The sequence below is a fragment of the Carcharhinus amblyrhynchos genome, chromosome 11, assembly GCF_965287045.1.
Source record: "Carcharhinus amblyrhynchos chromosome 11, sCarAmb.v2.hapA, whole genome shotgun sequence".
NCBI lineage: Eukaryota > Metazoa > Chordata > Chondrichthyes > Carcharhiniformes > Carcharhinidae > Carcharhinus > Carcharhinus amblyrhynchos.
The window spans coordinates 56,820,588-56,836,889 of NC_137334.1; the positions used below are offsets into that span (position 1 = coordinate 56,820,588).

The 16,302-nt window shown below is 41.6% G+C and overlaps 1 protein-coding gene across 1 annotated transcript in view; it reads right to left on the bottom strand.

Moving 5' to 3' along the window:
• Nucleotides 1-753: 753 nt before the first annotated feature.
• The window catches only part of LOC145349719 (adenylate cyclase type 10-like), a 164,835-nt gene continuing 149,286 nt past the window's right edge, over nucleotides 754-16,302 (bottom strand). Inside the window, exons 30-33 of the mRNA XM_080198257.1 lie at nucleotides 11,940-12,057; nucleotides 6,631-6,826; nucleotides 2,220-2,408; nucleotides 754-966 (exon numbers count right to left, since the gene is read on the bottom strand). Coding sequence (XP_080054383.1) covers nucleotides 754-966; nucleotides 2,220-2,408; nucleotides 6,631-6,826; nucleotides 11,940-12,057 — 716 coding nt within the window. The remainder of the gene's footprint in view (nucleotides 967-2,219; nucleotides 2,409-6,630; nucleotides 6,827-11,939; nucleotides 12,058-16,302) is intronic.

Below are 16,302 nucleotides of genomic sequence, written 5' to 3' on the forward strand. Positions count from 1 at the left end.
ATCCAGCTACTCCATCATTCTCCTTTTCACTCTGTCATCCAAAAGCAGTTTTAGCACTAGCTCCACTGAGAACGCCCTGCCACTTTACAGGATGGAGGTAGTTAGTGCAGGCTAGCTGTAAATGGTGTTAGGCTTGAAAAGGCTTGGATCTCCCCACTGAACACCACATTAACCAGTGGCTGCAACAGCAATCATGTAATTAGAAGGCAGCCTGAAGTTGGCATATTGCCTACTGGACAAGCAACAAGTGTGAGTTAATCACATATCAGCACGATTTTATATGCAAACTGCTGGGTATTCTGTAGGTGGCCGGCTGTTGGCCAGCAACATGATCTTCTGGTCCCACCATTGTCAATGGGGTTTCCCACTGAATGCATTCCTTGCCATTGGGAAACCCATGTCGCTGGTGTGCTGTCCGTGGGACTGGAAGATCCTGCCAGAGTGAAGGTCTGGAAAATTCTGGCAATTGTGTTCCTATGCCTGTTATTTTAGGCCTGAAGAGTTTATTCTGATACGGTTATATAAATGTTGAGTTAAGCGCCATCATTATAAAGAAAAATAGTTGTAAAGTTAAACCTTTCTTGAACTTCATTAAAAAAAACCTCATCATTAAAATACACAATAACAAAATATTTGTTCATGAATTTTATTTTGAGGAATGCAAATAATTAGAATGGAAACACCGCAGAGTAGCAATTGATTGAAATATTAGCGGCAAATATTCATTTGTTGGCTTCCAAGTACTGTGATTGATTAGTATGGAATGCATACTAAATCAATGTCTGACCTGTCTGCCTCTTCACTTCCACTGCTTTCAATGTCTTCTTGAATGTTTCCTAATGGTAGGAGAAGGTACCTCACATTTGTAGTTTCACCTGCCACTTCATTCCAGCTTAGCATGCTTTTAGCTGCTTTCACCCATAAGTTTTCAGGATCTGCATCTTCGTCGTCATTAAACCATACTTCCTAGTAACACAGTGAGAGCAAATTAGGAACATTTTCTTAGCATTTGATAATGTTTTAGTGCCTGGAAATAACAAGCAATGTTAATGATGAAAAATTCTCAACCACCTTGGCTCAGTGGATAGGCAGTCTGGAGACAAAATATAGAATAAATATATGATTTCATCAAAGCAATTATGAGAAAGTGGTTATGAGGCTCAATCCGCTCTGTTAGACCAAGGCTCCCACCTTAAACACTCTGGAATTCACCGTTGATGAGAAGGTAAGTGAAGCAGTCTTGTATATAATGTGGCTACAAGAGTAGGGCAGAGATTGGATGTTCTGATATACGGCTCACTTTCTGATCCTTTAAAGGCTATCCATCATCTACAAGGCTTAAGACAGGAATGTGATGAAATATTCACCATTAGCCAAGATGGGGACAGGCATTGCACTTAAACTCCAAATGTGATGTCCCATAGCACCTCATGGATGCCCAGTCTTGAGCTGCTGGATCTATTTGAAATCTATCCCATTTTACACAGTGTTAGTGCCAGACAACATGGTGGAGTGTATCCTCAATGTGAAAACAGGACTTTGCAATGGTCGCTCCTAACGATAACTGCCATGGACAAATAAATTTGCAGCAGGCAAGTTGGTGAGGTTGAGGTCAAGTATGGTTTGCCTTCTTGTTCATCCTTTAGGACTTGGTCAGCTCGGTTAGTAGACCGAATCACTCTTGGTGATGTCATTGAAGTCCCTCACCCAGAGTGCATTTTGTGCCCTTGCCACCCTTAGTGCTTTGTCCAAGTGGAGTTCAACATGGAGGAATACTGATTTATCAGTTGAAGAGGGGAGTGATATGTGGTAATCAGCAAAAGGTATCCTTGCTTATGTTTGACCTCATGCCAGGAGACTTCTGCCTGTAGGACAGGCAATACCTAGGGACAGTGATGTTGGTGTCTGGTACATTATCTGTAAAGTATGATGCCTCGAGTTTCACTCTGTCAGGCTGTGGCAGTCTGTCAGACAGTGCTTCCAATTTTGGCACAAACCCCAGATGTTATCAAGGAGGACTTTGCAGCATCGACAGGGCAGAGACTGCCATGGTTGTTTGTTCCTGTGAAGTGCCTTGGGTTGTTTTGTTATGTTAGAAGTGTTTTATATATACAACTTACAATTTAATATGCCTATAACTGCATTTCTTTCTTTTAATTGTTCACTTACTTTACCAACAATCTGACAAAACCATAGGCACAAAAATAGGTCACACTTACTTGACTTGTCTTTATCCAGTTTTGTTCTAATACATTTCCATGTGCATTGCTAATATTTAAAGCTTGTTGAAGAAGACGGTTTGCCTGTCCCACTTGACCAGCCAACATATAACAATATGCTTTCAGATGAAAGAGTCGTGGATAAAAAACTGGGCAGGTGTTGCATCGTTGTTTGAATTCACGCAGGTACTATTAAAATTTGAAATTAAATGTCATATTTATTATTACACATTTTAAAACATATGGTGGTATTTACCAAAATAACTATTGCATTACAATTAAATGCAAATTCATCATAACAAACTAGGAAACAGCTCTCTAGATTTCTGTCAGAAGTCTCTTCACATGGTGACCGAAACAAGCACAAAACCAACACTAAGATACCTTAATGTTATTAACGTAGCACAAATTGTTCTTTATGAAGATAGGAATAAATGTACAATAGGATGGTTAATGAGTTAGATTTTACAGTCAATAGCGAAGCAATGGCATTTGTCACTGACCTTAATGAAAGCCATTCACAAAGATATAATTTCTATCTGTGGTGCCAATTTACCCTTTTATGTTTCAAGCCGGTGCCAAGTTATGGGAACCTTCAGATGTCCAGCAGTAGCAAGGTCATAAAGCTAATCACAAAGCAAGTCACAGTAAAAAAACACTGAATCCCTTCACTTTTAGGTGAAAATTTTACAGAGAGAAAGTAAAAGGTTGGGTTGCATACATGGGATTAGGGGAAAAGCTAAAATGTTGTGAAAAAATAGCTTAAAAATAAATTCATGGGATGTTAACGTTGCTGGCAAGGGAGAAGGTCACAGAATGGAAGCATTAACTCTGTTTCTCTCTCCACAGTTGCTGCCAAACTTGCTAAATATTGCCAGCACTTTTCTTAAATGTCTCCAACTAATGGATATATCCCCCCTTCGTTTCATTCACTTCAATTTTTCTCGGGATGCTTTATACATGCTATCATATATCAAGGACAGTTATTCTCATAATATCTCTGGAATTCAGCTCTTTTTTGCATGTTTGATTCAAAGCTGAAATGAGATCTGGAGCTGAGTGATTCTGAAGGAACCTAAACTGAGCATTGATGAGCTGATTAAGTGCTGCCTGATAGGCACAGATAGAGGTGGCACAGTGGCATAGTGGTGAGCACTGCTGCCTCACAGTGCCAGGGACTCGAGTTCAATTCTGGCCTTGGATGACTGTGCGGGGTTTTTGCACGCTCCCCCCATGTTTACATGGTTTCCTCCAGTTTCCTTCCACACTCCAAAGACGTACTCTTAGGTTGATCGGTCATGCTAAATTGACCCTTAGTGTCAGGGGGATTAGCAGGGTAAATATGTGGGGTTAGGGGGATAGGTGGAATTGTCTGTGCAGTATCAATGGGCTGAATAGTCTCCTTCTGCATTGTAGGGATCCTATGATTCCGTGATAGTCAATGACATTTTCCATCACTTTGCAATGATTGAGGTAATGGATAGGGCAATAGTATTCTTTCTGTGCTGGAACAGCTTGGTTAGAGGTATGGCTAGTTCTGGAGTGCAACTTTTTTGCACTATAGCCAGGATATTCTCAGGGCTCATAGTCTGTGTTATATACAAAGTGTCCAGCTGATTCTTGATATCACCAATGGTAAATTAAATTAGCTGAAGATGACATCTGCGATGCTGGGCACAGCCAGCACTTTACCGGCTACTGGCAATGCTTTCCCATATGCAATGCTAGAAAGAAGGTCCTTTTTCCAGAAAGCTGCAGCAGCAACTTGGTGCTTTTCTTGCTGTTGCAGGAGGCTTATGCCCCTCACTGGAGGTGAATGTGGAGCTGCGTAAACTGTTTTTAAATGTAGAAACGCTTCCTTCTATGTACCTGGCTTGTGGACATGGCATGGATTCTTGGTGGTGTTAGGAAACTAGGAATCTGATGGTAATAAAGGCTATATAATTGGCACAGTTGCTTTCCCAGTAAACGCTAGTGGGTTGTTTGCTGGGCTTAGAACTTAATAAGAAGCCTCACAACACCAGGTTAAAGTCAACAGGTTTATTTAGTAGCACAAGCTTCCAGAGTGTTGCTCCTTCAGGTGAGTGGAGAGTTGTGTTCACAAACAGGAAATACATTGACACAGATTCAGTTTACAAGATGATGGTTGGAATGCGGGTCTTTACAGGTAATCAAATCTTAAAGGTACAGACAATGTGAATGGAGAGAGGGTTAAGCATAGGTTAAAGAGGTGTGAATTGAATCCAGCCAGGATAGTTAGTGAGATTTTGTAAGCCCAGGCAAGTCATTGGTGTTACAGATAGTGTGACATGAACCCAAGATCCCGGTTAAGGCTGTCCTCATGTGTGCAGAACTTAGCTATCAGTTTTTGCTCGGCAATTCTGCGTTGTCATGTGCCATGAAGGTTGACTTGGAGAACGTTTACCTAAAGATCAGAGACCAATTGCCTATGACTGCTGAAGTGTTCCCCGACAGGAAGAGAACACTGCTGCCTGGTGATTGTCAAGCGGTGTTCATTCATCCGTTGTTGTAGCGTTTGCATGTTCTTGTAACATACCATTATCCTTGGGACACTCTTTCCTGCAGCGTATCAGATAGACAACATTGGCCTAGTCACAAGAGTATATATCGTGTACCTGGTGGGTGGTGTTCTTGCATGAGACAATGGCATCTGTGTCGATGATCCAGCACATCTTGCAGAGGTTGCTGTGGCAGGGTTGTGTGGCATCGTGTCACTGTTCTCTTGAAGGCTGGGTAGTTTGCTATGGACAATGATCTGTTTGAGGTTGTGCGATTGTTTGAAGGCAAGAAGTGGGGATGGCCTTGGAGATTTCATCTTGAAGATGTCATAGCTTTTCCACTCTGGGGAAGTACTGGACGACAAAGGCTACTCAGTCCACAGGATCTGCTCAGATGAGGAAGATCGCAACAGACACCTACAGATGCTGAAAGACGCCCTCATAAGAACAGGATGTGGCGTTCCAACGTGCCACAGCAAAAAAACCACACTGACTTCCTCAGAAGACAAACACGGAAAATGGCTAACAGAGTAGCCTTCGTCGTCCAATACCTCCCTGGAGTGGAGAAGCTACGACATCTTCTCCGAAGCCTTCAACTTGTCATCGATGAAGACGAACATCTTGCCAGGGCCATCCCCACACCCCCACTTCTTGCCTTCAAACAATCACACAACCTCAAATAGACCATTGTCCACAGCAAACTACTTAGCCGTCAGGTGAACAGTGACCACAATACCACACAACCCTGCCACAGCAACCTCTGCAAGACATTCCGGATCATCGACATGGATGCCATCATCTCATGCGAGAACACCATCCACCAGATACATGATACATACTCTTCTAACTTGGGCAATGTTGTCTACCTGATACACTGCAGGAAAGGATGTCCCAAGGCATGGTACATTGGGGAGACCATGCAGATGCTATGACAACAGATGAATGAATACTGCTTGACAATCACCAGGCTGGAGTGTTCTCTTCCTGTTGGGGAACACTTCAACAGTCATGGGCATTCAGCCTCTGATCTTCATGATCTGATCTGATCTGAAGCGTTCTTCAAGGCGGCCTTCACAACACACGACAATGCAGAATCACCAAGCAAAAACTGATAGCTATGTTCCGTACACATGAGGACAGCCTCAACTGGGATCTTGGGTTCATGTCACACTATCTGTAACCCCCATGACTTGTCTGAGTGTGCAAAATCTTACTAACTGTCCTGGCTGGACACAATTCACATCTCTTTAACCTGTGCTTAACCCTCTCTCCACTCACATTGTCTGTACCTTTAAGACTTGATTACCTGCAAAAGCTTGCATTCCAACCATTGTTTTGTAAATTGAGTTTGTGTCAGTGTATGCCCTGTTGGGCAACACAACTCTTCATTCACCTGAAGAAGTAGTGACACTCCGAAAGCTTGTGCTACCAAATAAACCTGTTACACTTTAACTTGGTGATGTGAAACTTTTTACTGTACCTACTCCAGGCGAACACTGGTGTCTCCACATCTTGGAACAGTCCAGGGAAAGCCAGAAGAGGGCAAGATGATAATGGGATCTTAGGAAAGCTAGAAGAGGGCAAGATGATAATGGGATCTTGGGAAAGCCAGAAGAGGGCAGGATGATAATGGGATCTTGACCTGATGTCCATTTAATTCCTTATATGATCCAAAACCTGTTTTGGCTGGAACATTTAATGCAAATCTAGGGAATGTATAAATAAATTAACCTGTGATTTGTGCTGAATAAACAAAATTCTTCAAGATATATCATCATCATGTTTCTTTTGAGTAGGATTAAAATGTCACTTTTCCAGTATTTTGTTTGAAGCAGTTAAACATTTGTCATTCTGAAATTGAGGGCTTAAACATAATAAGGTAAAAAACAAACCTCTTTTGTCTGCTGGTAGACCTCCATGACAGTTTCCTGCCTTTCCCACAGAGCCTTTCTAAACACCAAAACTTGACACTCCAAAAACTTGGAATAACCATACATTGAGAATAGTGAAGGGTTTGTGTAGGATATCAGTCGCTTTGCCATTTTAAATGCTGGACGAGCTTTGTTCCATTCTGACAATCTAGAGTACCTGTTGGACCAAGTCTAAATATCAGCAAATATAAAACACTACAGATAAAAGCATTGAATAATATTTTCCATACAGACAATGTCTAATTAATTATATTTTAATGACCTGAAAAATAAATAATTGTAATATCATTCAATAGTAACTGTTGTAATATTCCCAGTCTTTTGAGTAATTAGGGAATGCAATTCTATAAAAAAAACACAATCATATGAATATGTGAAAAGAAATGAACAAACAATAGACAGAAAACAACTGTCTCGTTCAACTAGTATCTTCCATATAATTATCATTTCCAGGCACAACCCACTTGTACAGAGAAAAAAAAAATGAAAAAACAAAATCCAGGCCATTTTCAGGGAGAAATATGCTGTAAAATTTTTCTCAGATCCTGTTAGGCAATCTAAACCAGTTCAAGAGTTCATATAGACTCTGACTTGCATTGTAGGTTACCTATCTCTCTGAGATTGTACCTATCTCAGCCAAAAATAAAACAGACATTTTGAAGAAATAAAGCGAACCGCCATTCATCACACCAGTTTAACCTGATCCATAGCTCAATTATTCTCTGGGAAATAAAAAATCACCAAACTTCCAATCTAGTTGTACCCTTGCATAACTTCTAAGCTTGATCTTTTGCTCTTCCTTGTCTCATTTTAATTGGTTTACACAAATATTAATCTTGTCTCCTTGTTATTGTATAAACCTTGACCATATTGCCCTGAGCTCATTAAACCCATTTTGGCAACTAATGTGCTTTGGATTAGGAAGTACTTTTGTGACCCTGCTCAGAACCATATCCAGACCTTCTATCGCTCATCCAAAAGCGAAATACTGCGGATTCTGGAAATCTGAAATAAAAACATGTCTGGCAGCATCTGTGGCAAAAGAAACAGAGTTAGCTTCAGGTTGTGACCTTTCATCACATTTTTCTCTCCACAGCAACCAGACTGCTGAGTATTTCCAGAATTTTCTGTTTTTACATCTATTCCCCCATCATGTGATGGGTGCCAAAACTGGATACGAGATTCAAACTGGGGTTAACCAAGGTTTTGTACAAAGAAAAAATGGTATGTTTCACTTTAGGGTGAGTTGCCCTGTGAATACAATTGAGATTTTTGTTTGCCTTAGTTAAAACTTCACAACATTCACCATGAATCTTAATGCACTAAAACATCCAGACCCTATTCTTTGACAGTTGACTTTAATTCTGTTCCCTGCAAGGGGCAGTCACTGAACTTCTCACCCTACAACCTCTGAGAGAAGTTCACCCAAATAATATCACTCCAGCAGGCTGCCCGTCTAAAACAAGTGTAAAGAGGCAACTTGCTGTCTGCTATAATATGAAAATCAGGTGGCTGTCCACTGCCATTCTAATACATTGCAGGTGTTCAGTGGAATGCTGCAGGTGAAGGTACAGGTGACTTGTCTGCCCTGAATAGTACGACTGGTCCCTCAAAGAAAAGCTTATTACTTAACCTTTTGGAGCCTTAGTGGAATGTCCAACACTTTTTATTGATTAGAATGACCATGGCCATTGCTCTAGCCAGTGTGCTTTTAAAATTCCCTTTTAAAATAATCAGCAAACGTGAAGAAGGTATCTGCCAAATGCAAGTGAATGCTTAAAAACATAAGAAATAAGAATATAAGTCCGGAAGTCAGGATCACAGTTTGAGGATAAAAGGTAAACCTTTTACAACAGAGGTGAAGAGAAATTTCTTCATCCAGAGAGTGGTGAGTATGTGGAATTCACTGCCACGGGAAGTGGTTGAGGCGAAACACTGCATGATTTCAAGAAGAAATTAGATATAGCTCTTGGGGCTAAAGGGATCAAGAGATATGAGGGGAAAGGGGGAATCGGGATTTTTAATCTGATGATCAGCCATGATCATAATGAATGGTGGAGCTGGCTCAGAGGACCGAATGGCCTACTCCTGCTTCTAGTTTCAATGTTTCTCTATGTTTCTATAAGAATCTGCTCTATAATTTAGTAAAATCATGGCTGCTTCTTCACTTTCCTGTCTGATTATCATGATTCCTTATCTCCTTAGTATCCAAAAATGTATTGATATTAACTTTGAATGTATCCAACAAATGAGCATCCACAGTCCTCTAGGGTAGAGAACAACAATTCACAATCCACAAAGTAAAGATATTTCTCCTCAGCCCAAAGTGACTTTCCCTTTTTTCTGAGACCATGCCCTGTAGTTCTAGACTGTCAGGAGAAACAGTGTCTCAGCATCTAGCCTGTCAAGCCCTCTCAGATTCTCAAGCATCAAAAGATATTATCAGTAGATATCAACTATTATTCTTTAAGTCCAGAGTATGGCCCTTTATATTAAATCTGTCCTCATAGAACAACATTCTCATCACAAGAATCAAACTTGTAAACCTGTGATGCACCATCACTGTGGCCTGTACACCATTCCTTAAATAAAGAAGCTGAAATTGTACACAGTTCTCCGGGTGTGGTTTCACCAAAGATTGGTAAAAATTGTAGCAATATTTCCTTATTCCAACCTCCTATCAAAAAAGATCAATATACCATTTGCCTCCTCATCATTTAAAAAAAATCATTTTTATATACATCCTACTGAAGCAAAAAGAATCATAGTCATAGAAAGGTTCTAGCATGAGAAAGGCCACTTAACCCATCATGCCTATGCTAGTTCTCTGCAAGAGCAAATCAGCGAATTCCATCCTTCACTCTTTCCCTCTGGCTTTGCAACTCTTTTTCTCTTCAGTTGCTTATCGAAAACCCCATTTGAATGCAACACCTCCACAACACCCTCAGGGAATTCATTCCAGATTGTAGCCATTTGCTGTACAGAAGTGTTTTCCTTCGCCTCTTTGTTGGTTATTTTGCCATTTACCTTAAATTGGTGTTATTTGTTTCAAGACACATTGGCCAATGGGAACAATTTCCATCTATCTGTCCAAACTCTTCATGGCCTTGAACAACCTATCAAATCAAACCTTCTCTCAACCCTCTCTTTAAGGGAAACAGCACCAGCTTCTTCTATCTGTCCATGTAAGTGTAATTCCTCATTTCTGGTACCCTTCTTGTAATTTTATTTCTGCATTCTTTCTAAATCCTTTAACATCCTTCCTAAGATGCGGTGCCCAGAATTGTACACAATACTCCAGTTGAGGCTGAAACAGAGTTTATTAAATGTTCATCTTTTCTTTGTTTTATATCCTCTATGCCTCCATTTATAAAGCTTGTACATCTTTTTAACCACTTTTCAACCTGTCTTTTACCTTGTTGGAATTCTGCCTTTATTTTATGTTGCCTCTCCTTATTTTTCCTATGTATCAAACTGTACCACTCCACACTTCTGTGTGTTAAAGTAGATCTGCTGCTTGTCTGCCCATTCCTCCAACCTGTTGATGTCTTCTTGAAATCCATCACTAGCTTCCTTACAGTTTACTGTAATCCCAAGTTTGGTGTCATTTGCAAATTTTGAAATTGTAGCCTGCACATCCAAGTCCAAGTAGTGAATATATAACAAAGAAAGCAGTGTCCTACTACTGACAACGGGGAGACACCACCACCTTCCAGTCTCAAACACAACTGTTTACCTCTACTCTCTCTTTTCTGTCACTTGAACAACTTTGTATCCATGTTGTTACTGTTGCTTTTATTCCATGGCCTTTAACTTTACCTATCAAGTCCATTATGTAGCATCTTATCAAGCTTTTGGAAGTTCATATATACCATATCAACCACATTGCCCTCATCAACATCTGTTACCTTAATAATCACGAAAGAAAATTAACTAAACACAATTTACTTTTGACAAACGCACAGAAACTGTCCCCGACAAATCCACTGTTTCCAAGTGACTGTTAATTTTATCCCACATTAATGTCTATAAAAGCTTTCCATCAAAGATTAAGCTGACTGATCTATAGTTGCTTGGTTTATCCTTACACTCTTTTTTGAAAATATCAGCTATATTTCCAAATTTCCAGTCTATCCTGTGCCCTAGGAGGAATGGAAGATTACAGCCATTACCTTCTTAATTTCCAACCTTACTTCTTTCAGTATCCTTTGATGCATTCCATCCAGTCCTGGTGATTTAGTTTGGCCAGCCTTTCCAATACCAACTGCTTATCAATGAATCCATATTTCAACTACCTCCTTTTTCACCACAACTCTGGCAGCATTTTCATCCTTGGTAGAGTTACATACAAAATATTCATCTAGTGCCTCTGCTATATCCTGTGTATTGATACATTGATCTACTTTTTCACCCCTAACCAACCTCACCCCATCCCCATTTATTACCCATTTACTATATACATGTTTATGAAGATTTTTGGATTTTTTAACCTTAGCTGTCAACCAATCTGTGCACACCTCATGCTGAGATAAGTGATTTATAAGCTTTTGAAACTCAGTCAAGCATTCATAATGGACTCAACTGTCTAAATAACCTTCTGTAATTCTAGACAATAGAGCTTATTAAAACTGAAAGAACAGGTTTTGTTTTACTACTTTAGAACAGATGGCATGTCAGTCAAGAGTGGAGCAGAAGGTTGGATTTTTTCTACCTTTTAGCAATACGGAGTTTTTTCTGTAGGTTAAAGAATTCTCTTTAAAATCTCAAATCTCTTCTGCATTTTTTAAAATATTGCTTTTTCAAATTAAATGCAATATACAAAAGCATGTTTTCAATTATGTCCTATCCCTTCTCCAGTAACTTGAAAAGGATTCAATGGAAACATGCTACTTGCATTGGGCACAAGAGAAACATCTGGTGTACTCTTAAATTGCAACATGTGAGAGGTGCTGAATGTCAGATAGGATGCTAAATCAGAGCCCAGTTTGTTTTTCAAGCTGGGTGTAAAAGATTCCGTGGCACTCTTTTGAAGAAGTCAGGAAGCTATTCCTAATATTTATCCTTCAATCAACAATATTAAAAATGAGCTATCTAGTCATTATCATTGAGGGAGCTTTCTGTGCACAAAGCAACTGCTGTGTTTCCTACATTACAACAATGATTGTGCTTCAAAATGAAAGCTGTAAAATGCTTTAAGATCCTCCAAGATCATGAAAGATGCTATATAAATGCAAGCCTTTCTTTCTTTTAAGCAATTAATATTACATTACCAGAGTGCTACTGATGAATTAAGCACCAACAGCAAGCTCTTTTCAGACTTTATAACAGGATCATCGATTACTCCATTGATAAAAGCAAGACATTCATCAAATGGTCTTAGTGCGTAACCTGTAATCAAAATTGTATTGTTGGTCAGTGTACAATCGTAAACACCATGACTTCCATCAGCAGTGGGTTGCCACTCCATAGTGACTTACCTGTTTTTGAAATGGAAAGCACCTGTCTAGCCTGACTTGCCTGATTCAGGCTGGGTGAGACTGAAGAAACAACATGTGATGAACTGCAAAAAATGTATGTGTAGGATGTGTCCCCTTTTTATGCCACTAGCTGCCATAAAGCTGGTGAATTTAAAGGTTTTATTGCAAGGGAGAAGGTAAGTTTCCATGATAAGTGAATGGGATGTGGGGGTGGGAGATTGGACATTGGTGGTGGGAGATTCAGCTCTGTGGCGGGGGGAATCTGGTCATCAATGGGGTAATGCAGGACCCTGACATTGGATGGGGCTTCTGGATATTGTGGGGGCAGCAGGTCAGAGGTTGGAACATCGGTGGGGGGGATGGTATGGGGGATTCGGACATCATAGGAGTTCAGGCCAGAGTGTGGGGCCAGGTTGGAGAGGTGTGAGGTTTGGGGGGTTGGTGTTGTTCAGGTTGGGAGCTTATGATCATGGGATTGGGTCAAGCGGATGGTTGGGTTGGGGAGATGTCATTCAGGTTGTGGGGGGTGGGCAGATCATTAGGCATGTTGGGGTTGTGGGGGATTCTGGAGATGGTAAGGTCAGTGGGGGTTTAGAGTTTGGGTTGGGGGATGGGTTGAGAAGGGTGTCACCATGTCAGGGGATTGGGTTGGGGATGTTGTTCAGGTCAGAAGGATCAGCTTGTGAGGGGGTCAGGTCAGGGAGGTCACCAGTTGGATCAGGTGGTGCTGTTCAGAGGGGTGTTGTCATTTGAAAACACAATTGAACATTTTAAAAAAATCCTTAAAACAGCCAATCAATTTGTACACATGGAGAGATTCAATATAGAAGCAAGGAGGTAATGATAAGTCTACATTTCTGATATTGTATTTGTTTTGGATCTGTGAAACTAGTGTCATACATATTCACTAGTATGACACAAAAGATCAGAGGATACAGTTATGATGCCAAACTAAAGATGGAATTAGATGAGCACTTGGAAGGGACATAAAAAATTAAAAGGGCACAAGAGAGAAGTTGGGAAATGGAATTAGGCTAGATCACGCTGGTTTGGCACAGATGCATAGACAAATGTTTAACTGTTAAGGGGAGGTTTCTTTGGCAGCAGGCAGAAGGATTTAAGCCCTGAAAAGTGTGACTGGGTCAGGCACCCAATCCTGCCCACTTTTGGGTTAACCCTCAAACTCCCACAGAACTATTAGGTAAGTAAATAAAATATTCAAAGAGGCAATTAACTGAGAATTTGTTGCCTTATTCTGGCTTTAACAGCCAGCGCAAAGGTTTCCTGGGCTGTGTGTAACTTGCCAGGGCTAACCAGGGCACAGTGGGAAGCACTTCAGAGAAAGTGACTAGCTGACAAGCCTTCAAAGGGTCAAATCGTGCTTCAGTGAGAGGCCAGTGCTCACAACACTTCTTCCGAGAGGCTAAAGTTTCCTTTCTATTTTTGTAGTTGCTGCACCCTCAAGAATCAATATACAGTTCAGCCATTCCAACCATTACTGTGTCCCATTAACTAGAATCTCTTTGACAGAGATAATGTGTCATCCCATCAGCCCTTTCTGATTGATCAGAAAATCTGAAATTGTTTCCAAATAAACAGTGAGATGCTAATCCCATAGTACTGTGCTTCCTAAACCTTTTTCTGCCCTGACTCCAGTTTAATGCTGTAGACGTGGGTGTGACCTCACAGTGAAAACTGGGGCATGCGGGATGTAAGTTAAGTGTACTAGGGGTTCAAACAGTAAGAATACAGGCACCAAAAACAAATAAGACACCTATCATTTTGTAGGCTCAATTGCTGACAAAAGTTGGGCCTCAGAGCTCATTGAAATAGAACATAGAATACTACAGCACAAACAGGCCCTTTAGCCCACAAGTTGTGCTGATCATATCCCTACCTACCAGACCTATCTATAACCCTCAACCCCATTAAATCGCACGTACTCATCCAGAAGTCTCTTAAAAGACCCCAACGAGTTCACCTCCACCACCACTGATGGCAGCCAATTCCACTCACTCACCACCCTCTGAGTGAAAAACTTACCCCTGACATTTCCTTTGTACCTATTCCCCAGCACCTTAAACCTGTGTCCTCTTGTAGCGACGATTTCAGCCCGGGGAAATAGCCTCTGAGAATCCATCCTATCTATACCTCTCAACATCTTATAAATCAGGTCACCTCTCATCCTTCGTCTCTCCAGGGAGAAAAGACCTAGCTCCCTCAACCTATCCTCATAAGGCATGCCACCCAATCCAGGCAACATCCTTGTAAATCTCCTCTGCACCTTTCAATAGTTTCCACGTCCTTCTTGTAGTGAGGCGACCAGAACGGTGCACAGTGCTCCAAGTGGGCTCTGACAAGGGTCTTATAAAGTTGCAGCATTATCTCCTAAACTCAATCCCTCAATTAATGAAGGCTAGCACACCATACACCTTCTTGATCACATCCTCCACCTGCGAGGCCGACTTAAGAGTCCTATGGACCTGGACCCCAAGGTCCTTCTGATCCTCTACACTGCTAAGAGTCCTACCCTTGATATTATACGCCTTCATCCCATTGGACCTGCCAAATGGACCACTACACATTTATCCATGTTTAGACCACATGCACAGGTAAAAGATATTGCAAACATGGAATATTGCAAAAGTGGAATCGTTGTGGGTGGAGATTAGGAACAGCAAAGGGAGGAAGACGCTGGTGGGTGTCGTCTATAGGCCCCCGAATAATGATCTGGAGGTGGGGCGGGCTGTTAACGCACAAATAAGTGCGGCGTGCAGGAATGGGACGGCAGTAGTTATGGGGGATTTCAATCTGCATATTGATTGGTCGACCCATGTTGGACGAGGTGGGCTCGAGGAGGAGTTCTTGGAATGCTGCCGGGATAGTTTCCTGGAACAGTGTGTGTTGGAGCCGACGAGGGAGCGAGCTATCTTGGATCTGGTGCTATGTAATGAGGCGGGTAGAATTAGGGACCTTGAGGTGAAGGATCCTCTTGGAGAGAGTGATCATTGTATGGTGGAGTTTCTGTTGCAGATGGAGGAGGAGAAAGTGGGTTCCCGGACACGTGTCCTTTGTTTGAATAGAGGGGAGTATGGTAGGATGAGAGAAGAATTGGCGAATGTGGACTGGGGGAGCGCGTTGGAAGGTAGGTCTGCTGAGGAGCAGTGGAGGATCTTTAAGGAGATCTTTCTTGGTGCTCAGCAGAAATTTATTCCGATGGTTAAAAAGGACAGTAGGAAGAGAGGTAATAAGCCGTGGATAACGAAGGAGGTGAAGGAAAGTGTTAAATTAAAAGCGGAGGAATTTAGAGTAGCTAAGAGCAGTGGGCGAGAAGAGGATTGGGAAAGGTTTAAATGTCAACAAAGATTGACAAAAAAGTTGATAAAGGAGGGTAGAAGAAGCTATGAAGCTGGGCTAGCACTTAATATAAAAAAGGATAGCAAGAGTTTTTATAAATATATAAAAAGGAAGAGGCTGGCTAGGGTGAACGTTGGTCCCTTAGCGGATGAGAAAGGGGACCTAGTGGTAGGGGATGGGGATATGGCTAAGGTCTTGAATAACTTTTTTGTTTCTGTCTTCACGGAGGAGGACGTGAATAATTTGCCGGGTGTTAGCGATGGAAAGGTGGTAGGACTGGAGGGTCTTAATGACATTACTGTTACTAGAGAGGTGGTGCGCGACAGACTGGAGGGGCTGATTGTGGACAAGTCCCCAGGACCGGATGGAATGCATCCGAGGGTTCTGAAAGAAATGGCGGAGGTGATAGTGGATGCCTTGGTGGTTATTTTCCAGACGTCGCTGGATTCCGGGGAAGTGCCGGAGGATTGGAAAACGGCTAATGTTACGCCGTTGTTTAAGAAGGGTGCCAGGCAAAAGGCGGGGAATTACAGGCCGGTTAGTTTAACGTCTGTGGTAGGTAAAATGTTAGAATCCGTCATTAAGGAGGAAATTGCGAGGCATCTTGAAGGGAATTGCTTGATAGGGCAGACGCAACACGGTTTCATTAAAGGGAAGTCGTGTCTGACAAATTTACTGGAGTTCTATGAGGATGTGTCTAGGGCGGTGGATAGAGGAGAGCCGGTGGATGTGGTCTTTCTGGATTTTCAGAAGGCGTTTGATAAGGTACCTCACAAGAGGTTACTGCAGAAGGTCAGAG